Genomic DNA, 27532 nt, shown 5'->3' on the forward strand with positions numbered 1-27532 from the left:
CCTCCAAACTCAGCTTAAAATCTTCCAAGAGTTTCAGCTTCAGAGTGATTAAAATTAATTAAAAATGCAAGGAAAGCATGTCCCCACGCTTAAATATAAACATTTATGACCAAATCACGAAGACAGTTCATTTTGATGCGCGAATACAATGACGTAGCACGCTTTTGTCACATGACTGCTGCGTACAGTGACGTCCAACGGAGTATGTAACCAGGAAGAGCCTGCTAAAATTCATCATGCTAACAGGGGTAAGTAACTAATATTAGTTTCCATTGCTTTAAATGTGGATCTGTAAAACAGCTGTTGAAAGACTGTGTCATACTGTGAAGTAATTGAGCTGGGAAATCTTTCCCAGCCGTTGCGGACAGCGGACGTGCTCGTGTTGCTCATGCTAATGTAGTTAGTATGCTAGTTGTAGAAGCTAGTTTCCAACGCTACCCTTAAATTAGCTTCAGTTTGTTCTTTCCTAACGATATATATTAATTTATCTTCTCATGATTAGTCACGACATTTTCTAATATCCGGCTTGTAGATGTAGTATGTTTAAATTTGATTTGTACGCTGTTGTAGCTGTAGTGTTTCGATGTTAGCTAACTGTGGCTAACGTTAGCTTCTCTACTGCTTCATTGTTGCTGTCAACCATCAAACACTAACATAAACCCACAGTTGAAACTAACGATAAAACACGTGGTGAAATAGTGTGCATATGAATGTATTCATTTGAATTTTACTGATAATAGAACAGTTAACGTAAATGTGTGGTCAGAAAGGCAAGTTGCGTTCGTTAGAAACTGACACGTCGCACTCTTTGATAAAGACGCTGCAACTACAGCATTATTTATACCTTAGGCGAGGTTTTCCACACTTCCTGAAGTTTTACCATCCTAGATATGTGGTTAATCGTTTTACTTCAATCATCCCAGTCAGCACTCAGAAGCTGCATCTCCAAATGCGGGTTTTGACTAGTTTAAATGCGCAGTTTATAACTGGATCACTGCACTTGTAAACAGATGTAAGTTACATGCTAAACCTGTTCAGAAACCAGGATGCTGTGGCCTGTAAACACAGGGTTGGACTGTGACTTAAGCTCTGTTGAACTGAACTGAAGATTTCAGTGTCATGAAGTGAAGATGGCTCACTGTGACCTGTTAGATCACCACATAATCTTTAGCTGAGCTCATAACCTGCTGCAGATGAGTTTATTTTCACAGTTTCATGTTAAATCACCTGAAAATAGTGAGTCTCTTCACTGTTTCTTGTTCCGAAGAGATCCCAGACAGCAAAATCAGACTGGTACAACATTTAAATCTGGTCAGGATGAAGTATTAACAGTTTATATCTCTTATTGTAACAATTTAAAGCGTATTCTGTACGTTTGACAAACGCTATATATATATATATATATATATTATAGAGAAAATCAATTATTCAACTATCTCAAAAGTCAGTGATCTACATCGAGATGCTCATCAAATTTGGGCATTTTAATAGCCACATTTAACGACAAAACAATGGTGATTCAGACACGCCTGTTCAGTCTTGGGTTTATAAAATATTGGACCCTACCAGGGATTTAATCTTAACTACAAATCAACCTTTTCTGTTTAGTTAAACATCTAAATCCGTTGACCCACCAAAGAAGCAGCAGAGCCGTAAATCTACATGTGGGCTGTGTGTCACGTTAACATGGTTTTTATATGTTTTACATCGAGTCTCAATAGCCTAAAGCTGATATTTGATCAGACAAACTATAGAAGATAAATTATTTTCAGGCCTATATATCAGAAGATATTCAGTCAGTAAAACTTCCCTTTGATTTGGTCAGTGACTTAAATGATTTCCATCTTATTGTGGGTCAGTTTCAGAGCTAAAAACCTTCATTATCATGTTAAAAATGTAAAAGCTTTATGTGCAGCTGTCATGATATAAACAGCAGGCATCTATTGACCTTCTGACTTGCACAACTACAACTTTTTTTATTATCCAAAATCGAAGCAAGTGTTTTTTTCTGATCATTTTTACAGTTTTCGCTCCTCTCTGTTCACACAACGTTCTCTTTTTATGAATGAAGTGTCAGGTAATCGGTGTATTTTGTGCAGAAGGAGAAAACAACTGTTTTGTGTGTGCACAAAGAACCTGAAGACGAAAGTCTGAGCCTTTCTTCCCTTTATCTCTGACAGCAGATTCATGTTTTGTCTAACTGGCTGAAGCAAAGAAACCCAGCTGTGATGAGTTTGTTTCCTAGTCGAGCCCTCAGGTTACTGAGCTTTTTCCACATATTAAAAATGACCGCGGCTGGAATGATGAAAGAATTTGGATATAAATACATTTGTCAAGAAAACTGGATTCTTAGAAGACACAGGATGGAGCAAAAATAACCGTTGTTCTTATTAGTATCTAAACCAGAATGTGATCAGAAACCGAATAAGACTCAAAGCCATAATACTAAAGTACATGTAAACGCGCTTCTTTAGTCAGTAGAATATTAACGACTGTTATATTCACTTTAAGTCAGTTAGAAAAAGTCCTTTTTTGAGAATATATATCCTCATTTGGTCCTAATTTACTGTAAATATCTGTCCTGGTGGACACACCTGATCCAATGTGTGTGCTTTTTCCTTTCAATGCATCATTAGCAGGCTTGTGCAGAACTTATTAATCTTTTTAAGCGATTTCATCTGAATCAGGTGTGTTGAAGCAGGGAAACGTCTAAATCCTGCAGGACAGCGGCCCTCCAGGACCGACTTTGGACATCTCTGTTTTAAAGCCACATGTTTCAGATCTTTTCAGTGGCTGAGAAATAAACGGTTTTAAAAACCTTCAGCTTCTCGCAGAGTTTTGAGACTGAAAGCTTAAGTTTGAATGAGTTGTGGGATTTTGTTAAATACACACTAAAAAGTCCTGTTGCAGCTATTGTGGGAATTACTGCTGCAGCTGGTTTGTTCATTAAATAATTTCAGCATATACATTTAAATAAGTAGATGAAAAAGACAGATTTTTATGAGATTAAGCAATAAAAACATAAGCAAATTAACTCGGCTGTATTTCTGAACATATTTACACGCATTTATTTTTATATTTACAAGAATTGGTCTGTTTTTTTATGATCTGTTGTTTGCACAAAAGGATTCAGTGTAAAAAGGAACTTTTATTTGACTTATAACTGCGTCACTGGGGGTCTGAATCATTTATATTTATATTTGTAATAGTCGGATTAAAGAATTACATTTAAAAATATGTTTGGTACAGGCTGTAGCTTCTTTAAAACAATGTATTTGTTCACGTTTATTTAATTGTATTAGAAATAAGTGCTCAACATACTTTAGAGTAAAAAAAAAGATTAATTTGAGTTCAGTAATTGTCTGTCTCATTTAAAATTATCATATTGTGTTTGGGATTAAAGAAATATCTGCATTATATGCCATAATTCTCCATCTTGTCCTCCAAATAATCCTAAAACCCAAAACATTTGTTATAAATGCTGAACAGAGGAACTTTAAACAGAGTTTTTCTGAATGCAGACGAGCTCAGTTTAAAGATAAAGTATCTTCTGCTCCGGCTCTTGTGACCTCTGACCTCTCCATAAGTAAACACAGGAGGCTTTAAGCTGAAGTGATATTCGGTCTCCGGGGGTAAAGCCTCTTCCTTATTGATCCCTCAGGATACCAACGATGAAGATGTGTCTCTGTTCGATGCCGAGGAGGATGCAGGGAAAAGGTCAAAGAAGACGACTATTAAGTAAGTTTACAGAGTTCTGCTGCGTTGTGCAAATATTGTCAGTGTTGGAGTCGGGTTCAGTCATCTGTTAGCCAAGTGTGAGGGTGGGATTATAGTTCTGCAGGAAGATAAACTGAATATTTTCACTTGTTATGGAAGCAATGGGCCTCGTCCAAGAACATTCTTAACTTCGGAAAAGTGTGTAAACGTCCTGCGTAAACATGATTAATGCGTATTTAGTAAATTTGCATACCCAAAACAACACCATATAAGGCTACGCTTCCTCTCTCCTGTGCCAGGAAGTGTTGAGTCATTAGAGTGGCATCAAGGTGCAAAAAGAACAACTTTACGGGCTCTGAGACTGAAGTTCTGCTTTCAGAGATCCAAAAAGGACAATTACGGGACCTGCTAAAGCGAAGAAATGGGAAGTAATTAATTATTCCGTGTCACCTGTAGTTCGTAATGTCACTGAATTAAAGAAGAAATGGTTTGATATGAAAATGGCTTAAAAAACCCGTAAAATCTGTTCGTACGAGTGGTTCTGGAACGAGGCCCGATGAGCTGCAGCCCTTTAAGTCGGGGTTGAATCTTCCTGCCTGTGGATTTTTCACATCTTGTTGTGACTCTGCTTCCAGGCACCCGGTGGCGTCCTTCTTCCACCTCTTCTTCAGAGTCAGCGCCATCCTCGTCTACCTGTTCTGTGAGCTTCTCAGCAGCAGTTTCATCGCCCCCATGGTCATGATAATCCTTCTGCTGTCATGTGACTTCTGGACGGTCAAGGTTTGTCGTTTCAGTCTGTTTTATGGGACTTCTGTCTTTTCAGGGACACCGATTATGCAGTTTTTTAACAATATGACACACATTCTTTGAGATTTATGAGACAAATACCCGTTGGTTTTAGCACACTCTTCTTTCAGCCCTGTTTTTACAGCTCTCTGTTAACAGCCTGTTTGGAGGGGTGGAGTCTTAGCTAGTGCTCAACTCCACCCTCATCCCCTCCCTGTGATGAGGTCAGCAGCCCCCCCGATAGATGTCGTTACTCTGGAGGGAAATAGTTCAGCAGCGTAGCTGGAAGTTAGCAGCAGATGCTAGTAAACGATGCTTTCTCATCTTCCAGAAAGCAACAGCAATAACTCCTTAGAAGTTACGTCATCTTCATTAGCTAAGATGTTAGCGTTAGCTGTTGCTAAATCAATAAATAAACCATGAGGAGTTATTTCTCAGATGCTTCCATTTCCCTGCTCTGAAGTTCAGGCTCTGAGAGCTGGAACTGATCCTCTTTGTGGCTCAGTTCCTTCAGTCCAGCGCTGAACTGGACCAAGTTGTTAAAATACTGTTGCTGCACATACAGTCTTTAGCTAACTCTGCTGGAACATTAGCCTCAGATAATGAAGGTAAATCACTTCGAAATTTAACACACTGATGATGTCAATAATGTGTCGTATTTTAATGTCTCAGAAGGCAAAAAAAAAAATAATTAAACCCTTTTTAGACACACAAACATGTTGGTTCGACTGAAATTGTCCTGATTTGAATGTCTCTGAGTCGCCCTGAAACACTCAGATAGTCACTTAAAGCTGCATGTGTAGTTTTAGTTTCCCCGGCTTTGACCTGGATGTAAGACAGAAGACATCAGAGGATAAACCACGATGTTTAAACAGAAAAGATACAAACCGAGGACCCCAGAGCTGCCAAATTCTCCACATTTCTCGACCAATACGACGCACAGCAAATGGAATCAGTTGTTTTGGTCCAGTATTAATGAACTGAATTTATAAGAAGAACTTCTGCTATTTTCTTATCTATTCCTATTTGTCATTGAGTTTGAATTCCAAACCCGAACCCCCACCTATGGTGGTGTAACTGGACATACTTGGGATATGTTTACAGACATGTTTCATCCATTATTTTTAGTATTATCTCTGACACCATCTGACTCAGGAGCCATTCTGCTTATGTCAGCATAGAAAACAGGAATTCTGACATTTTTCCAGCGTCAGCTTGTTTCATCCATAAATCACATAGAAGTGAACTGACAAAAAGAAAACGAATGATCAGAAACATAAATCATTAGAGCGTTGTGGTCAGAACTTTAGGTTGTGCCGACGGTTGGAATTTCAGGAGAAAAAGTACCTTTTTTTTTTACATTTTCATTCAACTTTATTTAACCAGGAAAGAAAACTCTTGAGATTTAAAATCTCTTTTTCTGCGAGTGTCCTGGCCAAGATGGGCAGGAACTGAGGTCAGCAGTAACGACCCTTTAACTTCCACACAAATAAAAAAGCAGAGGGAAAATGTTTCTTTGCATTTTATCATTTCTGGAGCAATAATAATCACATTCGGTGCTTTTTTTCGGTACTTTATGGTAAAAGTGTCATGGCTCGTGCTTTCTTTCAGCATTACATACCTAAACTGAGTGTTAGAGATGGTTTAGGCAGGTTCACCTCCAGGGATAAACACAACAATACACTAAAATAAAAGAAATATACGTGTAGATATTAAAAAAGTACAAGTATACAAGTTAAAATAACACAAGTTTAAGGCTCCAAACCCTTATAGCAGTCGTGAAAAAGGCTAAACGGACACAGCCTGGTGTGTTTTTAATGAATTAAATGAGACCAGTTCCTTAATATTCAGGTGACTTTGCAGGTTATTCCAAGTGGAACGGGGCTGCGTTCGAGTTCAGTACGAACAGGTAACAGGAGTAGTTCATTGGATCAAAGATGGTAAGTTACAGGACGGGGATAAGGCCTTAGGTGATGTGGGAGCAGATAAAGAATAGATTTATAGGTAATATTCCAATGTTTGAGGGAGTCCGGCCCGAGTGAACGGCGTGAACCTCAGAGCTCTGCGGCAGCTGGTTTCCAGAGTATGGAGCTGTGCAAAGAAATCCAGTCTCCCTCTAAAGAAAAGGCTTGAAACCTACCAATCTGTCCGTTTCCAGAACATCACGGGGAGGTTGATGGTTGGTTTGCGGTGGTGGAACCAGGTGGACGATGACGGACGGAGCCACTGGGTGTTCGAGTCGAGGAAGGTGAGATGCTGCTTTCTGCTCTTGAACCTCACATGGAGCTGACCTCAGCCGCCTCCTGATGTTGATAAATGCACTGGTTTGCTGTCAGCAGGCCTCATGGTTTTCACAGATGTCCTAACTGTGAGAATATCCTGTTTCCTTCAGGGTTCTGGGAAGCAGCAAGCATCCGATTCAGAGTCCAGAATCTTCTGGCTTGGGTTGATCGTTTGCCCTGTCATCTGGGTCATCTTTGCCTTTAGTACGCTTTTTTCATTCAGGATTAAATGGATGGTAAGATGTTAACACACAAGGATGGTGCTGTTTAGTCAAGGTTTAGCACAGCTTCATCAACCTTTATTACAACAATAACAGAACGATAAATAAAAACATCTGTAGTCGAATAGTTAAAATCGGAAGGAAGACGAAGACATCGTGTCTCCTCAGGTTAGATCAGTTAAAGCCACTATCATTTCTTCCTCGAGCATTAAACAATTGGCCCATAAATTGTACATAAAGTTCTACAAATCAGCCTGAAAAGAACTTTATTTGTAACATGTGGCTTGAATTTATCCATCCAGCACCACAAGTTGGCTGCATACAAAGGAATAAGCTCTAAAAAGGGCTGTTTAACCTCATCTGTGCAGCATATTTGTTTGTGCATAGAATCCATAGCACTGATGGAGGATCATTCCTGATTATATGACCCAGATATCTAACAGCCTTCAGTTTGTTTCTTAGAAAGATCATTCCTATACAAACTGAAAAGATCAGGTGATATAAATGTATATATTATGTGATGAAAGGACTGGAGAGTGTGTTCCAGCTACAGGGGGTCACACTACTCAGGGATCTCAAGGCGTAGTCGGGGAGAGGAGCCTGGTTTGGGAACCTTGGGGTCGGATCTCTGCTTTTTGCTGATGATGTGGTTCTGTTGGCTTCTTCAAGCCATGTGCTTCAGTTCACAGCCGAGTGTGAAGCAGCCGGGATGAAAGGCAGCTCTTCCAAATCCAAAGTTTAAGTGTCTCAGATCTTGTTCTCAGTGATGGGTTTCCTTCAGAGGGGGCTCAGCCTTAGAGATCCCACCATCCGGAGGGAGCTCGGAGTAGAGCCGCTGCTCCTCTGAAAGGAGTCAGCTGGTTAGGATGCCTCCTGATCGCCTCCTTTTGGAGGTTTTTCAGCCACGCCCAAGGCTCCGGATTCACCCAGAACACACTGGAGGGATTATATATATATCCCATCTGTGAACTCCTTGGAATCCCCCAGGAAGAGCTGAAGAGATGCAGGGGAGAGGGATGTCTGGGTTTCCATCCTGGACCTGTTCCCTCTGCGATCTGACCTCTGATAAGCGTCAGACCGTGGTTTAATGGCAACAAACCCCATTTGTTACTGGAAACAGGGACCCTCTAAAACCAATAAATAACCAAATGTTCAAACACGTGAAAGGACAGTCATGTAGGCCTATAATTCTCCATACTTTTACCACTTTACTTACATATTTTACCAGCTTTTTCTTTTAACTGCTGCCACAAATGTTCAGCTAATATCTGATCAGCATTAGAAACCTTCATGGAGATGTTTTTTCCTTCTTAATAACATAAACGTGTTAAACTATGACACCTGCTGTCTTCCACAGCCTGTAGTCATCATGGGTCTGGTGTTGCAAGGGGCCAACCTTTATGGGTATGTGCGGTGCAAAGTGGGAGGAAAGACCAGCTTAAAGAACATGGCCACCAATTATTTTGGTCGACAGTTTCTCAAACAGGTGAGCTGAAACAGAGAGAGAAATCTTTCCTTTTTTGGAGTCATGTTTCTGAAAAGTGTGCTTTTTGTCCGCAGGCGCTGTCTAAAGAAGAGGAATCGTAGAGTGCAGCTTTACGATTTTAACGTGCATTATTCTTAATGCTATAACATCAATTCTTTTACCAAGTGGACAGAAATCTTTTGAAAATGAACTCTTCTCATCATAACGCGACTGCAGATGATCGTCTTTATCCTCCAAACAGATGTCTGTGGTCTGTTCAATGTTTTCAATAACTGAAGCCCAGCAATAAACGGTCTTTAACCCACGTTTCAGCTAAAATGCATGAGAGAAAAAAAGAAATAGTGACATTTTGACTGATGTTTGTGTTGTAGTCTCATACTTCCCTCAGATGTCTTTAGTTTGTGTTTTCATTTTCGTTTAAAACGTTTTTGAGTGGTTTGAGAGACTGTAAAGTATTCCAGGAGATTTGTAAATATGTAAGTAAAGAAACTATGTGAAAGACCCTCTTTTGTGCAAATACATTTTTAACGTTTTTCACAAGTGTTGCAGTTTTTATTCATGCAGATAAAAATGTAAAGACACACAAGTAAGAGTTAAAGTAATGCCTCCTAATTTATTTGCATAAACTTTATGAGCTAAGTTAGACATTTAGTTTGATTTTTGGGCATTTTCTTTTGTTTTATTGACTTTTTCTTTTTACTTTTTAACGTCGCTACAGCGACTCCTGGCGGTTGTTTTGAGTCATCGCATCAACCGTTACCTTCGTTTTTAGTAAAACATGGCTATATTTTGGATACTTTTACTAAAAGTAGCTTAACAATGAGAGTGAAAACATATTTTATGAACAATTAGTGTAAAACCTACGACATTTTATTCGCCAAAACAAAACAAAAAGTCAAGTTTTGCTCCAAAATATTCTCTGGATGGAAGAGACGAACACGCCTCACCGGAAGTTTGATCAGTTACCTTCAAAATAAGGCAAATCATACATTTTTACAGAGGAAAGTGGCTGATTTGAGTTAAATGTGAAAGAAAAATGTCACATCAAAGCTCACATTTTATGAAGTACATTCAAATTATGTTCAGATGATGGCTTTAGATGTAAGTAATGAGTATGGTTTAAGGACAGAACTGCATAATCTATTAATTAAACCTTTAGTCACAATCTGTAGTGGTTGTTAAGGGGGTATTAAAAAAAAAACTATTACTAATTTATTCAATTATATCAGATAAATCTTAGTTTAAACATCCTTATATACTGTAGTAGCACTAATGTTTCAGAAACTAACTTTTACACTATTTTTGTTCAGATGTAAAATTGCAAATAAAAACCAAACTTTATATAGTATTTATCAGAGATCTGCCCAGAATTTAAATTTGGATCAATAATAGGCCCTTAAAACGCTTGGCACATCTGATAGTGTGGGAGTTTTAGTATCAAATATTCAGTAAAGGTTTATAAATCAGACATGTAGTTCATACAGATTGTTTTATTTTCATAACTTTGTCACAGATCATCATACTTTTACTTTGAAGTTATAACCGGAAGTGTTGGACGGCTAAATGACCTAGCTTATCATCACTTCCTTTAGCTAAACACAACAGCAGGTTTGGGTAGTCGTAGCTGTCGTTTTTGTCATCAAAACGGGTCTGATAATCGCATTTAATCGGCGGGAGAGCGTCCTTTGAAGGGAATTAGCTCCAGGATGATTCCGACCGAGGACGCGTCCGCCAGGAAGCGGGAGATCGAGGAGAAGCTGAAGCAGGTCAGTCATGGCTGGACAGGAAGAGGCTTTACTGCGTTAAATTACCCCCACAGATGAAAACACGCGTTTAAACAGTCGTTGTTGGTTAAATGTGGATGTATTCAGATGAGCTGTTTTTCTGTGTGGTGCAACAGGAACAAGAGACGCTGTCATTCATCCGAGAGAACCTGGAGAAGAGCGATCAGCTGACCAAAGGCATGGTACGGTTAACAAAAGTCACAACAACGCCTTGTTTCATAAATATAAAACGTTTCTGAAGGCACGGATCATGCACAGCCAAGCTGTAGTGGATTAAATGGTTTCTGCCTTTTTGTGTGTGTGTTTTAAAGTCTTTTTCAGTCTTTTTTTGTATATCTGTACACTTTTATATTGCATATTGCTCATTTTTATATGACAATCTGGTCTAAATTGGTCCGAATAAAGAGAAAAGTTAATCAAATGCTTATTTTTCCTTGCTAATGACTTTGTTAAGCAGAGTTTTAGAGTCTCTGTGCAGACCTGGTCCAATAAGGTCTGAATAAACACGAACAAACCAATGTTCAGGTTAATAAAGCACACATGCAGGATTTTTATCATCCAAATTGAATGTAAATCATCTTTACATGACTAAAAACCAATAGAATGTCATATAAAAGTGAGCCAGAGTGAAAGAGCTGATTAACGCTTTTAAGAAGACTAAAAACTAAAAATAAACCTGTGTCCCTCTGCCTTAAAAGAGAAATGAATGGATGAAAAATGAATAAAATAGACCACATGAATAATTATTGAAAAATAGAAGCAGGATGAGAACTTCCTCTGCAAGTGAGTATGAAAAAGGGAGTTGACAAGTTCCAGAAAGAGACTCTATGGATCCTGGAATAACCTGGAAGCTTCACAAGCTCCAGATTATTCTAAAGAATCTCCTTTATCCAGTGGACATGTGCATTGAGCGGTGGGTAAACTTCCAGCTGAGCCAGAGAAGTGGGGAGTAGGAAGCCTAAATGAGAGACACTGCTTTAGCTTTGCTTTTCGTATCGAAAACACTTCCAGGAAGTTGAATCTGTGGAGGACTTTGCATGGGACAAAGCCACGGTGGGCATGGATAATACCTGGAAAAAATGATGGGATCAGCACACTTGGAGGATGCTGCTTCTGCTTTTTTATTTTGGAAAAAGAGAAACTAAACACGGAATAATTTGATTTAATAGCTGAACATTCTGGTTTTGTAAAATATAACAAAAAAAAATGAAAAACAATGATCATTTTTTGCATTTATTTCTGCTTAAATGGAGGAAAAAATGACGGAATCACCTTGTAATTTGCATTTTATTAAACAAACACCTGCAGGTAAAAGAGATTTACAGCTGGTGATTTGCAGGAAACACGACCTCAACCCTCAGCTCAGATTGTGGCCAAAGATGCTGGCTGTTCCCAGATTTGGAGCATTTACAAACAAAATGGGGAGCTTGTAAAAGGGAAATGTAAAGGTCAGAGAGGCAGAAACCTCAAGGGAACATGTCTCAAATGGGAAATGTACAGCAAAAGAAATGAAAAACAGAGTCTAAACCATCACTAATACCTAAAGAGAAGCAGACCTGGACTGAAAGTGAAATTCAGAGATTAATCAATAATCTGCTTTGGTCAAGGAGATGAAGCTGGAACTTTAGTTTGGTGCAGATCCAATGAAGCACAGAAAGAAGAAGAAAACAAGCACATTTCCACCATCACTGATGATGTCAGGTGTTACTGGTGGGCTTGTTCTGCCGATCCAAAGGAGGTTTGGTGCCGATGGAAGCTGATGCTTCTGTCCACAGAGCAAAGAGCTCAAACCTTTCTTCAGGAGAGACACATCTGCTCAATGACCCGACCAGAGAACAGTTTGGATCTCAATCTGAGTTCAGATTTATGGTAAAAAAGCCCATTTACAGACTGTGATGTGATTTAAACCCCCAGTTTCTTCATGACCCCACAGTGTAAGCATTCCTTTGTCTCTGATTACGTGAGTTAATAACATCCAAAAACAGATAAGAAGCGGTTGCTTAGCACCCGGTGCCTGCTTTCAGCCTGTGTTCTCGTCCTGAAAGGTTTCCATCCTGTCTTCGTTCGAGAGCCGCCTGATGCAGCTGGAGAACTCCATCATCCCGGTCCACAAGCAGACGGAGAACCTGCAGCGGCTGCAGGAGAACGTGGACAAAACCCTGTCCTGCATGGACCACGTCATCAGTTACTACCACGTGGCCAAGGACACCGACCGGATCATCAGAGAGGGGTGAGGACGGCCTCCATCCTCAGAAACCGATGCAAACTGGCAGCATGAGCAGCTAAATGTGCCGTAAACACGTGTGTTCTGTCACAGACCCACAGGCAGACTCGATGAATATCTCGCTTGCATCGCAAAGATCCAGAAAGCTGTGGAATACTTTCAGGACAACAACCCCGACAGCCCTGAACTCAACACTGTGGTACAGTATCAGCGCCTGTCTGTTCCTCTGAAGCTCACAGTTAGGATAGAAAGGGCTGAAAATGTTAATGGAACAGCCTCATACAGTGAACTCAGAGGGCACTATTTAGAGTGGTGGATGAATACGTATTTAGTGGTTTAGGATTAAATATATATATAAAACAGATAAAAACCCCAATTTTAATAAAGTTTGGACTCTGTGTAAAATGATTTCCAGATGAACACTTTTCCAGCACCTGGACTCACATGTCTCCAAAAAGTTGGGACAGGTCCATGTTTCCTACTGTGTAGCATCCCCTCTTCTTTTAGCAACACCTGTAAACATCTGGGTGCTGAGGAGACCAGCTGCTGGGCCGTTGGGAGACGAATGTTGTCCCATTCTGTCTGATTCTAGCTGCTCAGCAGTCCTGGGTCTTCCTGCAGGTCAGTCCAGCAGCTGGACTCCTCCACCATGAAGCCGTGCTGCTGGAACAGATGCAGGAAGTCGTCTGATGTTGCTCTAAAACCTGTTTAAACCTTTCAGCATTGATGGAGCCTTTCCAGATGTGCAGGTTGCATGTGCATTCTGTCGCTCATCTATGTACAGAAATGTTTTGCATTGGTGGAGAACTTTTGTGGCCTTTCTGCAGAAAGCGCGGTTTGAGAAGGGGAAAGAGCTGCTCGAGGCCGAGTTCCGCAGCCTCTTAACCCGCTACAGCAAACCCGTTCCCCCCATCCTCATCCTGGACGCCATCAGCATGGACGAGGAGCTGGAGGCGCCGGAGGATGTGGTGCTGGAACACCTTCCTGAGGCCGTGCTGCAGGACATCATCTGCATCGCAGGCTGGCTGGTGGAATACGGACGCAACCAAGGTGAGGAGTGTTGCTGTTATTTCCCACATTTTCTCCAAAACCCTTGATTGTTCACAAAGATTCATCTTATTTTAGCATTAATGTAGTTTATAAATCAGATGTAGAGGCTTAAAGGCTCAAGCCAACTTCTGAATACTCAACTAAACTCTTAAAGTCAAGACAGTTGGTTGTGCAAACATAGTCGGATTAATCCTGAAACTGAGGCAGGATTAAAGTTTTTTGACTTTGTATTGATGCATATATGCAGTATGTATAAACAGATATATCAGCATCACTCCAGATTACAGATTAAAGTGTTAAATCTTCATACATTAAGTATGAAATGTTACTTTAATGTACCATAACGTGATGTCTGATCATATATTTTACATCACATGAGGAGCAAATCCAGCGAAAAGAACAGAAACGGCAACAAACTTATCCAGTTCACCTGGTTTTATTTGAGAGTCCACAGCTCCAAAGTTGGATAAAAGCATTTAAAACACTCAAGTCTCATCTTTACTCTGGATATCCTCATTTTTAATGACCACAAAGACACAAACTCCATCTTTTATTTTGATTCAGTCCCTCATATGGCACGCTCCGGCTCTAAATACTCATCATATCATCAAATTTAGTTCAATTTAACACTAAAACAGTCCCAAACAAATGCAGATGTTCTCCTGTTTGTTAAAAACTCGAGTTCCTCCTGGGTTTGTCACATAGTTTCATAGTTTGCAGATTGTTGCCTCTCTATGGTGCTCCTTTTATACCCGATCATGTTACTGAGCTGTTGCCAATCGGCCTCATTATTTACATCATGTTTTTATAAATAAAGATTCATTCATGAGCAGTTTCAGATGCAACTTAATCAGCTTTGATTTGAACCTTATAGACGATGAAAGAGATGAAAAGCATTCATTCTCCTCCTCTCTCCTCTTCAGATTTCATGAACGTTTACTTCCAGATCAGGTCCAACCAGCTGGATCGCTCCATCAAAGGCCTGAAGGATCATTTCCGTAAAAACAGCGCCTCCTCGGGGGTCCTCTACTCACCCGCCGTCCAAACCAAACGCAAGGACACGCCCACAAAAAAGGCTCCCAGGAGGCCAGGTCAGCAGCCTCCATCCAGGCATAATCCGCTAAAACTCCACCTCACACACATGAATCCCAATAACAAGCATGATAACAGCACTCTGCGAGCACTCGTCACCACATTCAGACTCAGTTTGATTCCATCCAGCCACATTATTCTGGTTTCTCTGATTATTCCACGCACTGAAGCCCAGTTCACCACCACTGCCTCCCTGTGATTTTACACTCTGCTCTAACCATCCTTCATCCTTTCCTCCTCCATAATCCCTATGTTGTGATGACAGTCTACATCCCAGGTAAACACAGAGCTTTAGTGTGTGCACCGTGCCTGCTTCTGTCCGTCCGTGGTGTCAGTTTTTACAGCAGAGGTCAATTTGTTCTGTGGTCGTCCGTAATTTGGTTATTTTCTCTAGTTTCATGGCGGCGTGTGAAGCTGAAAAGGTGGAAACTAGTTTGAACTCCATCTCACTTTATATTCGGTTTATAAATCCTAATTTGCTGCTTTTTGAGTGTATTTTCCATTTATTTGCATTCGTAGGAGGTTATTGTGACAGGATAAACTTTTAGAGATTAAATGTCTTGGTGACACGGATGAAACTGGGCTGTTTAAGTTTGTTCAGCTGGTTTCTTTCTGCTTTATTTTAAAGACACGAGTCATAAATGTGTTTAAAGTGGACTCAGGCTCATAACAGTGAAGCACAGCAGGAGCATCTGCTCTTCTTTTCCTGATTCTGTGACTGTTCAGGTGCGCCATGACTGCCCCCTGCTGGTGAACGCTGTGCACTGCAGCTCGTCCCATTTACCTGCTTCTCTGTCAGTTTGATACAAAACAGAGACGGGATTTAACGAGGTTAATGCGATACAACCAGAGCGAGCAACCCTTCCTCTCAGCGAGAATCGAATTAACATTAAAATTATACTCTGGTCCCTTTTCCCAGTGTAGCTTATATCCTGATGTAACTCTTAACGCTGTAAGACAGCCGTCCCCAACCCCTGAGCTCATTTTTCAACCAGGTGGCAAGAAAAGGAAAGAGCAGCGACCTCGCACTGCATTGCATTCTGGGCTTTAAACATTTACGGTGCATTAGAGAGAGGGTTGCAAGGGTTTCTGCTGCCGCCATGAACCTAAAGCCTGTGGAGTTCTCAGTGTTTGTGTAGATCCGTTGTGTGTTGTGAGCAGCTTGTGTTTTCAGAGGAGTCTGTAGCTGCCTAACAGATCGTCTGCTTGTACAGGCTCAAATCTAACGTCATCAACGTGCTCTCACAGCTTTCTGCTGAAAAAAACACAGACTCTTACAGCTCCTTTAATGCTTTTTAGTTAAATAACAATGTTTTATGTTAAAGGGGTTGGTGAGCACTGATATCACCAGTAAATTTGGGTTTAATACGACCGAAAAGGTGAGTGTAGCCTTGTTTGGAGTCGGTTTAAAATGTATAAAACACTCGCTTGAGGTGGTTTTACTTCTCGAAGGAAGACTTGATGTACTTTAGGGCGAATGGAAACAACCTTGAGGATCATCATTTATTCACAAATATGACGTTTCAGGTCTGAACTGGTTAAAAAATATCCTCATATCTTCCCAAATATTCCCAAAGATGAACGTCATTCCTAAAGAAAAGCTCCCCCCATTTTCCTCTTGTGGATGTCCACCGCAGGTGGTGTTTGTTTCTGGTTAGGCGAACTTCTGTTACAACCGTTAGCATCGTAGCCTGCGGCGCCACCTTCTGGTGCAGCCTAGATTATTTGCTTTAAAACTTATGACGGGTCTTTCTTCTAAACTTGGAAAGGCGGACATGTTAGAAGCCCCTCTGCTCGTCTTGAGAGGCTCCGCCCCTTCAGACAGGTGACTGAACAGGAGGGAGAACATCTCCAGGAACCAGGAACGGTAGCTTATTGTTTCACTCCACATCCGCCTCACAGATTCATTTGATTGGACCACGATGTTGCGTCATCTTGGTCGTGAGTAAACGGCTCTAACCCTGACACCACGTTCCATGTTGCGTCAAATAAGATGTAAAAGTAGTGATTGAGACTAAATTTATTAAGAAATATTGAACATATTATGAGGAAAATGGACGCAGGGTGAGTTAGAGTCATTTTCTCATTAAATTCTGTGCAAGCTATGGTTTGCAGCTGGAAGAGTCGCCCCCTGCTGGCTGATGGATGTAGTGCAGGTTTAAGACACAACCTGCCAACAACAAGCCTTTTCAAACGTTCTTCTGTAGCCTGCAGGTTTTATTTGAGTTTTTATTTTTATTTTACGTTTGATCCCCTTCAGGGTGGACTTTAGTGTTGTTTTCAAACATTAAACGTCTTATTCTGTGATCTCAGAGCTGAGTTTACAGCATCGGTAAGCGGACTTGATGGAGCAGACTCCAAATGGCTGAGCTAACATGCTAACCATTCCAGCTTTGTGTGATTTGTCTGATTTGATGAATGCAAACGTGCCACCTGCTCACTAACTCACTGACAAAGCGTCATGTTTAATTCTGCTGCTGGTAATCTGCTGCATCCCTAAACCATGTAACTGTTCATGAGCGATGATGATGATGATGTTCATTGTATTAATTGTAATGGCTGTTTACAACTGACCTAACCTGTGTGTTCTCTTACATGACCCTGAGACTGCCCTGTAGAGCTGTAGTTTGTCTCACCTGGTTGTTCTGTTATGTAGCTGTGGTGCTAGCCCCCCCCCCATATACAAACCTCTGCTGGCTGCCTGGTGGTGGAGGGATGTGGTGTCTGCATTTCATCACTCACTTCCTAGCTCTCCTTTTTCTTCTTCTTCTTCTTCCTTCTTGTGTTTCTTGGCTGTCTGGACCTCGCTGCCCCCCCCCCCTCCCTCCTCTTCTGGACTCTGTCTCTGTGTTTATGGGACCAGGGACCATTCGCAAGGCTCAGAACCTTCTGAAACAGTACTCACAGCATGGGCTGGATGGGAAAAAGGGGGGCTCTAACCTCACTCCTTTGGAAGGTAAAGCATCTCGGTCTCCTCTTCGCTGTTTTCTTCCTCCAGCTGTTTCAGTCACACAGAAAGTCCCAGAAGTCACAACAGCTTTAAAGCACTGCAGAGCCTTAATGATGCACACATAACGTCCAATAAAGCAGCAACATAGTCTTTACCCGCCCCTCATTTCTTTATGTCATGTCAGGAAAACAGGAAGTGGGTGCAGGTGCAGAACCCTCTTTGGTGAAAGGCATTGTGGGAAATGTAGGACCTGAGGGTAGCTTAGTAAACTAAAAGCTAAAGTGTGTTTTAAAATGTGTAGGATGGGGTTTTAAAGCGCTGCGATGGGTCAAAGCTGTTGTGACACCTCTGTCTCGTGGTTTAATACTGACTATCAGACATGGGCCCCTCCACCCGGCCTCCCTGGTGGGGGTCCCCTGCTTCTTCTCTGCCCACTGCTGGTGCTTGGTGGTGGTCGGTACAGCTGCTCCAGGGTCAGGTTTGTCCCCCCCTCTCAGCCTAGTCATGACCCCGGTGTTTTGACTAGTTTCCCTGCTGCCCTGCCCCACCCACCAGGTTACGATCACGACCTGCGGGTCAAACACCACTCTGACGCCCTGACCGAGAAGCACGGGGCCGCTGCAGGTGAGTGACGGCAACACGTGGGGAAGAGAAGAGAAGAAGGTCGTTATGTTAAAACTGCTCAGCCTGTAGACACAACACATAGTCTGAAGTTAATCTGAACACAAACTGCTCTTTAAAGGGGAACTCCGGTAGTTTTAAACCTGGACCTTATTTCTGGCATGAAATACGTTCATCTGCTCACCGAGAACAGTTTGGTGAAAGTCGGCGTCCTTCGGAAGATATTTAGATAACTGGAGATCCATATAACGGAGTGAACGGGGCAAAGATAAGGCATTATCTGTCTTTATTTCACCAATACTTGAAGACGAAAGAATGAACAAACTGTTGCTCTGTTAGCTCATAGCTGCTGTTATGGAGGGATTTCTACACAGGCACTCTACTGGGACGCCTTCATCGACACGCATGGCTGCAGCACAGCTCATTCACTCCGGTAAGAACGTCCATCGTACTCAAAGCTGTCGTCCACGTTGTCAAAATCTGATAAATATCCTGCCATGTTGCACAAAACTATCAGCAGCAAACTCTGTGTGAAGTTAGCCGACTGTCACAGAGCACGGAGTGAATAAACTGTGCTGCAGGGGGGCGTGTGGATGAAGTGGTCCCAGTAGAGTGCCTGTGTAGAAATCCCTCCGTTAGCTCTCCTATAGCTGCAAGTAGCCACATAACAGCAGCTATGAGCTAACAGAGCTATAGCACACGTTCATTCATTCATTCTTCTTAAAGTATTGGTGAAATAAAGACAGATAATGCCTTATTTAGAGGCTGCATCCTCTAAGCCCCGTTCACTCCGTTATATGGATCTCCAGTTATCTAAATATCTTCTGAAGGACGCCGACTTTCACCAAACTGTTCTCAGTGAGTAGATGAACGTATTTCATGCCAGAAATAAGGTCCAGGTTTAAAAAACACCAGAGTTCCCCTTTAAGCTGCCACCACACCATCGTGTCAGCTGTTTCTGTTTGCCGGCTGACTGGAGCACTCCTCGTGTTCCTGCCAGGGAAGGACGATGTCCTGGACATCGAGATCGACTCCTACATCCACTGTATCAGCGCTTTCGTCAAGCTGGCTCAGAGCGAGTACGCCCTCCTGATGGAAATCATCCCCGAGCATCACCAGAAGAAGACCTTCGACTCCCTCATTCAGGTCAGAGACACGTTCAGAAGGTGCTAAAGTAGCAAGATCCACGTTTTTTACCTTCTTTGTGGTAAGATATAACACTAAGAAACCATTTTCTGCTTATTCAGCTCATATTTTTGACAATGTGAAGGTTTCCTTCCACAGTTCAGACATGCAAATGGACCATTTTTCCCACCTTTTTCAGCTCATCATCTGCTCAAGAAGATGTTAAACAATACAGACAAAAGCCCCTAAAGTAGTGCTTTTTTTTTAAGCCATCACTTTGTGACTCTTTAACAGATAATACTCATATTATTATCTGTATTTTAAGCTTTAAGGGGTTTTCTCCAAAGTTCACAGGCTGCTTTTTGTGCATGTTCATGGTGGACAGTGGGCGGGGTCACTTTCATGCTGTCGTTGGTCCTCAGGAGGCGCTGGACAACCTGATGCTGGAGGGAGACAACATCGTGTCGGCGGCTCGCAGGGCCATCATGCGTCACGACTACTCCGCCGTCCTCACCATCTTTCCCATCCTCAGACACCTGAAAATGAACAAGTCCGAGTTCGACTCGACGCTTCAGGTCAGAGCCCAACGGTCTCGGCATTTAAACTCATCGTAGCTCTTCTTAAAATGCTGGTTCTTCGTGTCGTGTGCAGGGAACAGCGGCGAGCACCAAGAACAAGCTGCCCACGCTCATCACCTCCATGGAGACGATCGGGGCCAAAGCTCTGGAGGAGTTTGCAGACAGCATCAAGGCACGAGGCTCGCTTTTTAACCTGTGATCAGTCGCTGATCGTCATCACTGACTGTTTCCGGTTTCTTCCAACAGAATGATCCTGATAAAGAGTACAACATGCCCAAAGACGGAACGGTTCATGAGCTGACCAGCAACGTAAGCTCTGTCTGCTCCGGGTACCGGCTGACGGCGTCCCTGAATAACCACCAAGCTGAGCTGATGTTTCTGCTCTCCTCTGCAGGCCATCCTGTTCCTGCAGCAGCTGCTGGACTTCCACGAGACCGCCGGAGCCATGCTGGCCTCACAAGGTACCGCCACCTAAACGCAGGCAGCCGGTTCTGGTCAGCGTAGCCTGGCTGAAGTCACGGCTCTTCTGTCTGAAACTGTCTGGACAGTGATGAGTGTTCAACATTTTAACTCTGATCTGGAGGCTTTGTTGTTTGATCTAAAGGCAGCGAGAGACGTTTAAATTCAAACTTTTGGTATTTATTTTGCTGAATGCAGCCAAATTAACAGAGATGGTTCATATTTATTACTTAAAAGCCTAATTAACGGTTGGATCCTAAATTAAACAACATTTTTAGCTTGTGTAATGCTGTGTGTCTCCCCCTGCTGGGAGTAAGAGTTACTGCACAAACGGACATTTTTATTCTCCATATTCGGAGCATCAGAAGCTTGGATTTAAACACTTTCTCAGAAATGCTGATGTAATATCAGAACCTGAGCTATATCTGAGGTTTCTCAGCTCCAACAGGCTCTCAGCTTAGACCTAAGCTATGTTAAAGCTGCTTTGTAGGATCTCTACAACCACTTTGGGTGAATAAGTCGATCTGTATGAGGACTACTGAGGTCGGTTAGTTTTGCGACATTTGATGGAACACTTTGAACTGGAGATGTTTGATTTCTGGCTGAAATTAATCAATTTCTCTCTCAGAAACAACCCCAACTTACACATTTCACCACATTTCCCCTAAAAAGTCAGATTTAGAAGCGATTTAGAAGCATTTGTTGTTAAAGAAAATTAGTTTTCTCTTTAACGTCCGCTGCTGCCGCTCCCTCTGGGCTTCCGTAGTTCAGGCGTTGCCCTCCCCTCTGCATTTACCTCCCACAGGGACACGAAAACAACACGGCGGCCCAGTTTCTTCTGTGGTTGGGGACTGGTTCGGCCGTGGGTGTGTTTTCAGGGTGTAATACTGCGTCTGCAGCGTATGACATCATCCAGGTGTTTGGTTTGTTTAAGCTGATTGTTCTTATGGGTATTCTTGTCTTTTGCTCATTAGTTCCACTTCCTTCGTTTACGCTGCTTCGTTTGTTTTGTAGCTCCACGGTCTTCGGGTTTTGGTCGTCTTCGCTTCTTCGAGTCATATTTGTTGCCCAGATTCTCGTGTTAGTTTGGTGTGGACGAGTTCCTCTGAGCAGCAAAGGGAACTCTGAAGATGGTTGAGGTTTTTTCCTGCTTTGTGGAAGTCAAAGATGATGAAATATGAAGGTCTGGCGTCGCTCTTACTTCACAGGCAGCGTGAAAAGTCTCACTGAATATACAACCAAGGGTTTAACTCGAGTGTGATCAGGAAAAGATGCAACAAATGAAATGATACATGAGCTTTTTGATATTTTACTGACAGGAGAACCAGATCCAATAAGAACCGGTCAGGAACTAAACCAGTCAGGAACTGAACAGGTCAGGAACTGAACAGGTCAGGAACTGAACAGGTCAGGAACTGAACCGATCAGAAACTGAACCGATCAGAAACTGAACCGGTCAGGAACCGAACAAGTCAGGAACTGAACCGGTCAGGAACTGAATCAGTCAGGAACTGAACCGGTCAGGAACTGAATCGGTCAGGAACTGAACCGGTCAGGAACCGAACAAGTCAGGAACCGTACAAGTCAGGAACTGAACCGGTCAGGAACTGAATCGGTCAGGAACTGAACAGGTCAGGAACTGAACAGGTCAGGAACTGAACAGGTCAGGAACTGAACCGGTCAGGAACCGAACAGGTCAGGAACCGTACAAGTCAGGAACTGAACCGGTCAGGAACTGAATCGGTCAGGAACTGAATCGGTCAGGAACTGAACCGGTCAGGAACTGAACAGGTCAGGAACTGAACAGGTCAGGAACTGAACCGGTCAGGAACTGAACCGGTCAGGAACTGAATCGGTCAGGAACTGAACCGGTCAGGAACCGAACAAGTCAGGAACCGTACAAGTCAGGAACGGAACCGGTCAGGAACTGAATCGGTCAGGAACTGAATCGGTCAGGAACTGAACCGGTCAGGAACTGAACCGGTCAGGAACTGAACAGGTCAGGAACTGAACAGGTCAGGAACTGAACAGGTCAGGAACCGAATCGGTCAGGAACTGAACGGTCAGGAACTGAATCGGTCAGAAACTGAACCAGTAAACCACACCAGTGTCCAAATGCGTGATCTGACATGAAGCCAGAACAAAGCTCCACATCAGATCCCTGATGAGTTGCTGTGCACATTCAGACCTTTTTCACTGTTCTGCTTTCTAACTTCGCTGCTTCTCTCTGCTTCGCTCTTTCATCCAGCTCGTGTTTTACTGTCTTAAACCCGTATAAACGACTGTTTCTGGCTGTCTTCTGCTGGTCGCTGCTCGGCTACGCCTCCTCGCCGCCGCTGCCGCCACCGCCTGGCTGATGACTGTTTGCTTTACTCTGCACTAACAAATCTTTCTAACCTTTTTGCACTTGTGCCTCTTTCTCTGTCTCTTCTCTTTTGGCTTGCCTCGGCCCTTTTAGTTCTGGGGGACACTTACAATATACCTTTAGACCCCCGAGGTAAGCAGCAGACTGTGTAGGCCCTGTCTGGACATGTGGTTATTTAACACTTGCACTGTGGTGTAAACCGCTTTTCCTTTGCTTATTTTTCCAGAGACGTCGTCTGCGACCAGCTACACCTCCGACTTCAACAAACGGCTGCTGAGCACCTACATCTGTGAGCACAGCGACCGCCTGCTTACTGTCTGACACTTTGTTCTGTGAGCTAATGCTAATGCTAATGCTAATGCTCTGCGTTCTCTCAGGTAAAGTTTTAGGAAACCTGCAGTTGAACCTGCTCAGTAAATCCAAAGTGTACGAGGACTTGGCTCTGAGCGCCATTTTCCTGCACAACAACTACAACTACATCCTGAAGTCGCTGGAGAAGTCAGCATCCTTCGCTTTTTCCTTCTGTGTCCATGTAAACTTTGTCACTTTGTTGGATGAATCTGTCCCTCACCTGTTCACGTCCGCAGGTCCGAGCTGATCCAGCTGGTCACGGTGACTCAGAAGAGAGCCGAGACGTCCTACAGAGAGCTGATCGAGCAGCAGATCGACACGTACCAGCGCAGGTGAGCTCTAACTTTAATTCATCCCAGCGTCCGTCACTTCCTGCTCGCTCGCTTTGACCCGACGTGTTTCCGTCTGCTGCAGCTGGCTGAAAGTCACCGAGCACCTGACGGACCGGAACATGCCCGTCGCCCAGCCCGGCACCAAGGTCAGTTCACTATCTGTGCACGTGAGCGGCCGCGGCTTCACCTCCACACGCAGAGCTCCATGTTCACTGTTTATGAAGCCAAGACAAAGTGCTTTACACGCAAAAGTAGAACCAAGACCGGAAACCGTGAAATATTCTGAACAGACAACTAAAGCCAAATGTTAGAGGCGATGGAGGGTTAAAACGAGCCGTCGGGTTTGGGCCAAGTCCCTCCACTTGGCTCTGTGTTGCAGGGATGGAGGATTAGAGCTCTTTCAGCCATCCAAATAGCCCCCAACGTCTCGGTCGAAGGACTAGATCACCACTAAATCTCGTCTCCCACAGGAAAAGCGGAACTTTAAGTCGGCATTATTTGGGTTATAAGTGATTATTGAGGCCAGTATTACGATTGAGATGTGATAGATAAATGGTGTCATGTTTCACCTTGTTGGTTATTTAGGAAAACGCTTAAATTATTGTGCATTTCTGCTCCCCATCAGGTCACAAACTGTGTCAAAAACAGTTTTCACCCACGGGTTAAAGTCAGAAGCTCAAGTGCAATATTCAGCCTCATTATTGTACAATTAAACCCTTTTTAAAGCCGTTTATTCCCCCTCTGGGACTGGTTCTGGCTGTTGTTTGGTTGTTATTCAGCATTTAGTGTCAGATGTCTCGCTGTATATCCTTCCTGTAAACTCGCCTGTGCTTTCACCGCCATGCGTCTTTTCTCTGTGTGTCGTCTGAGCTGCTGATAGGAGTTTGTTTAGAATCGTGTAGCGCTAACTTTAACCAGAGCAAAGCAGAAGGCTCGGCGGGTCGATTGGGCCTTAACTTGAGTCTCTTTACTTCATCAGTGTGTGGATGAAAACAAGAAGAAACTGGGTGAAAGTGAACAGCCAATCAGAGTCTTTCTCTCACTGAAAGACAAGCCGGTTGTTCCAGGACGTTTACCGGCAGCTGATTGTTAGCTTGGTGTATACGAACCTTAAAGGGGAACTCCGGTATTTTTAAACCTTATTTCTGGCATGAAATACGTTCATCTACTCACCGAGAACAGTTTGGTGAAAGTCGGCGTCCTTCAGAAGATATTTAGATAACTGGAGATCCATATAACGGAGTGAACGGGGCTTAGAGGATGCAGCCTCTAAATAAGGCATTATCTGTCTTTATTTCACCAATACTTCAAGAAGAATGAATGAATGAACGTGTGCTATAGCTCTGTTAGCTCATAGCTGCTGTGTTGTTGTTATTGGAGGCTATCGGGGGGCTTATAGAGGGCTTTCTACACACTCTCTACTGGGATGACGTCAGACACGTGATGCTGCAGCAGCAGGTTTAAAAGTTCCCCTTTAAAGGTATATTTCGGGTTTTTAGAAGTGGGGTTGTGTGGCGTATTATCGATAGAATACTCAATAATCTAAATAATCGTTAGCTACAGCCCTAATCTAAACACATTAAAATTTAATTTAATTTATTCAAATCTGCTGGATAATTTAGAAGCTCCTGCTCCAAAGTTGAGGCATCTGCAGTTGCAGGTTTTTATCGCGGTGCGTTCAAAGACAACTGTTTTCTGGAGTCACGGCGTCAGTTTGGCGTATCGGAGCCTTTAGAAGAGACCTAAGGACTCAGGCTGTGGGAAATCGAACCAGTTCTTAACTAGAACCAACTTAGAATGGGCTGGGAAGCTATTTAGTTCATTTTAACTTGAGCTGTAGCGATACACTGATCTCACGATACGATACAAGTTATTTATACAATTTGATTCCATATGATTTAATACACACAATTTTCTGAAAGATTTTAAAGGGACAGTGCGATTTAACATGAATCGTCCCTGATTGGACCGGTGATCTGACCTTTGAACTGGAAGGACAACAACACCAGACAAACGGAAACAAACGTGTCTTCAGACTCATGTTTATCTTGTGAATATTACATCATCAACCTGCTTGTTTTACTTGCTAAACACCATAAACACAAATCCAAATTCTCTAATCACAAACCATCTTTTTTCATTTTTGAGAAGGAGCTCAAACAATAAATTACAACAATCCTACATTCTGTAACCAGAAAAGCCATCAAAAACCCCCGAGCTATGCACTTTATAACATTTTTATGAACTAATTTACCACTGTTTTGTATAATGTGACCCCCCCCCCCCCCCCCCCCCCCGTGGCATTGTTTTGTATTATGTTAATGTTTTCACTAATTGTAACGTCTGACTTTTCAATAAAGTTTGCAAAAAAACCCCAAAAAAAACAACTTCCGGCTGAAAAATCGATCATTTATCGGGAAACAAAATATCGATATATTTCTGGGTATCGATAAAATCGCTCAGCCCTAATTTTCACATGAACTCGTATTTCTAACTGATAAAAACTAACTGAGCTGGAACCACTGGAGCATTAAGCTGACCGTGGAGCAGTTAAAACAGAACCAGCAAACCTTCGTACCTTTTTACCCGATGAAAGAGTTTTCACACTAAAACTAAAACTGAATCTCGTCTTCCTCCAGCTGAAAGATAAAGAGCGCCAAGTGATTAAAGACAAATTCAAGGTGAGTCCATGGAAGTTTAAAAAAGCCTGAAGGTGAAACCTGAAGGTGAAAAGCTGATTTGAGTCTCTTTTCAGGGGTTCAACGACGGTTTGGAGGAGCTGTGTAAGATCCAGAAGGGCTGGGCCATCCCGGATAAAGAGCAGCGGGACTTCATCCGTCACGCTCAGAAGAAGGCGGTGTCCGAGGCCTACAGAGCCTTCCTGCACAGGTGGGCAGATCTTATTCACCTGGAGTGGAGATGAGTTTGGGGAAAGATTTAAATCCCCCTGTTTTACCTTTTAATTGGAGTTCAGTTTGAGGTCTTTTATTGTTTGTTTCTAAACGTCCTGCAGAAATAAAACTGACGTTCAGACAGGAAAAGGTGACACAGAGCGCTCAGAATTAAGGTTTTACTCCCACCATCCGGTCTTTTTCTTCCAGATGTGCCAACATTTCCTTCACTAAGAACCCTGAGAAGTACCACAAGTATCGCCCGGAGGAGGTGGAGGAGATGATCGAGAGGCTGTTCGACACATCTGCCTGAGCTGTGTTCTGACCCGGCCCGGCCCGACGAAGCTCCTTTAGCCTCCCTGCACGATTTGTACAAAGAATCGACGTATTTATGTACCTCAGCTGCTTCAAATAAACCGAACCATCCTGACTTCTGAGTTGTTTATTGAAGACGCAGCAGCACAAAACAGAGAGCTTCAGATTGATAAGTGGACAGACCTCAGAGGAAGTATCCAGAACATCTGCATCCCTGTGAGACTCTGTTTTCCATACGAGAAACACTCGAACGCACCTCACAGATTTCCTCTGAGGCAGCGTCTAATGAGGTGACCAGACTGCCAACAGGAAGTTTGTGTCAGCCAGAGACGTACAGCTGCTTCTCTGGTTTTACTCTCCTCTTTAGCACTAAGTGACTTAAAACAAAGCCGACTCATTAAGTAATATATAAGAATAAATTACCATCACAGTTTGCATTAAACGGGGAATTGGATGCACAAAATTGGGTGAATTCTTCGTTTTTAAATACCTTAAATAGCCTTAAATGTAAACATTGGTTTATCAAAACAGCTGGGGATGATTTAGTGACCATAAAAGGATGTTTAAAGAGTAGTTTGATGCTTCTTCTGAGGCTGCAGGTGCAGTTTCAGTAAAGATCATTTGACCTGGAACAGCAGGATAAGCACAGCTGTCTTAATGAAGGCTGCTCTCCACTTCCAGGAAGTAAGCAGCCCTCGTTAACCCACCTGAGCCACACCTTCTACTGAAACAGTTACCGGTGTTAGGAGGGTTCAGGTGGGCGGCCATTTTAATTTCACCAGGACCAAGAGTGAACGGATGAGGCTGGGGTCAAGAGACACAGGGTCATGCAGCTCAGATGCTTCAGAAGGCATCGAACAGAGGAAAAGCAGCTCCTGTCTATACCTGAAGGTATGTGCAGAA

At 42.8% G+C, this 27532-nt stretch overlaps 3 protein-coding genes across 9 annotated transcripts in view; 2 read left to right on the forward strand and 1 right to left on the reverse strand.

Annotated features, from left to right (window-relative positions):
• The window catches only part of LOC140279000 (DELTA-stichotoxin-Hmg2b-like), a 335708-nt gene that overhangs the window by 66393 nt on the left and 241783 nt on the right, over nt 1–27532 (reverse strand). The window lies entirely within an intron of this gene.
• Nucleotides 170–9025, forward strand: tvp23b (trans-golgi network vesicle protein 23 homolog B (S. cerevisiae)). The gene is made up of 7 exons (XM_072373633.1): nt 170–248; nt 3662–3738; nt 4353–4497; nt 6662–6751; nt 6896–7021; nt 8364–8492; nt 8567–9025. The coding sequence occupies exons 1-7, from the start codon at nt 237–239 to the stop codon at nt 8591–8593; spliced, it is 606 nt and encodes a 201-aa protein (XP_072229734.1). The 5' UTR covers nt 170–236; the 3' UTR covers nt 8594–9025.
• Nucleotides 10052–26744, forward strand: exoc7 (exocyst complex component 7). 6 transcript variants are annotated; one of them, XM_072372809.1, is made up of 21 exons: nt 10160–10258; nt 10393–10458; nt 12322–12506; nt 12594–12699; nt 13328–13550; nt 14474–14641; nt 14908–14919; nt 17506–17598; nt 18148–18216; nt 19214–19359; nt 19761–19913; nt 19990–20088; nt 20163–20225; nt 20311–20377; nt 22967–23029; nt 23118–23238; nt 23328–23423; nt 23506–23569; nt 26063–26104; nt 26179–26312; nt 26525–26744. In XM_072372809.1, exons 1-21 carry the CDS (start codon nt 10199–10201, stop codon nt 26625–26627), a joined length of 2133 nt encoding a protein of 710 aa, XP_072228910.1. In that variant the 5' UTR covers nt 10160–10198; the 3' UTR covers nt 26628–26744. The 6 variants fall into 6 exon arrangements, with proteins under 6 accessions (XP_072228905.1, XP_072228906.1, XP_072228907.1 ...); XM_072372804.1 differs by lacking the exon at nt 18148–18216 and having other exon boundaries at nt 10052–10258; XM_072372805.1 differs by lacking the exons at nt 14908–14919; nt 18148–18216 and having other exon boundaries at nt 10052–10258; nt 14474–14650; nt 17503–17598.

The sequence above is a fragment of the Leuresthes tenuis genome, unplaced genomic scaffold, assembly GCF_036924035.1.
Source record: "Leuresthes tenuis unplaced genomic scaffold, fLeuTen1.0.hap1 SCAF_20, whole genome shotgun sequence".
Classification (NCBI taxonomy): Eukaryota; Metazoa; Chordata; class Actinopteri; order Atheriniformes; family Atherinopsidae; genus Leuresthes; species Leuresthes tenuis.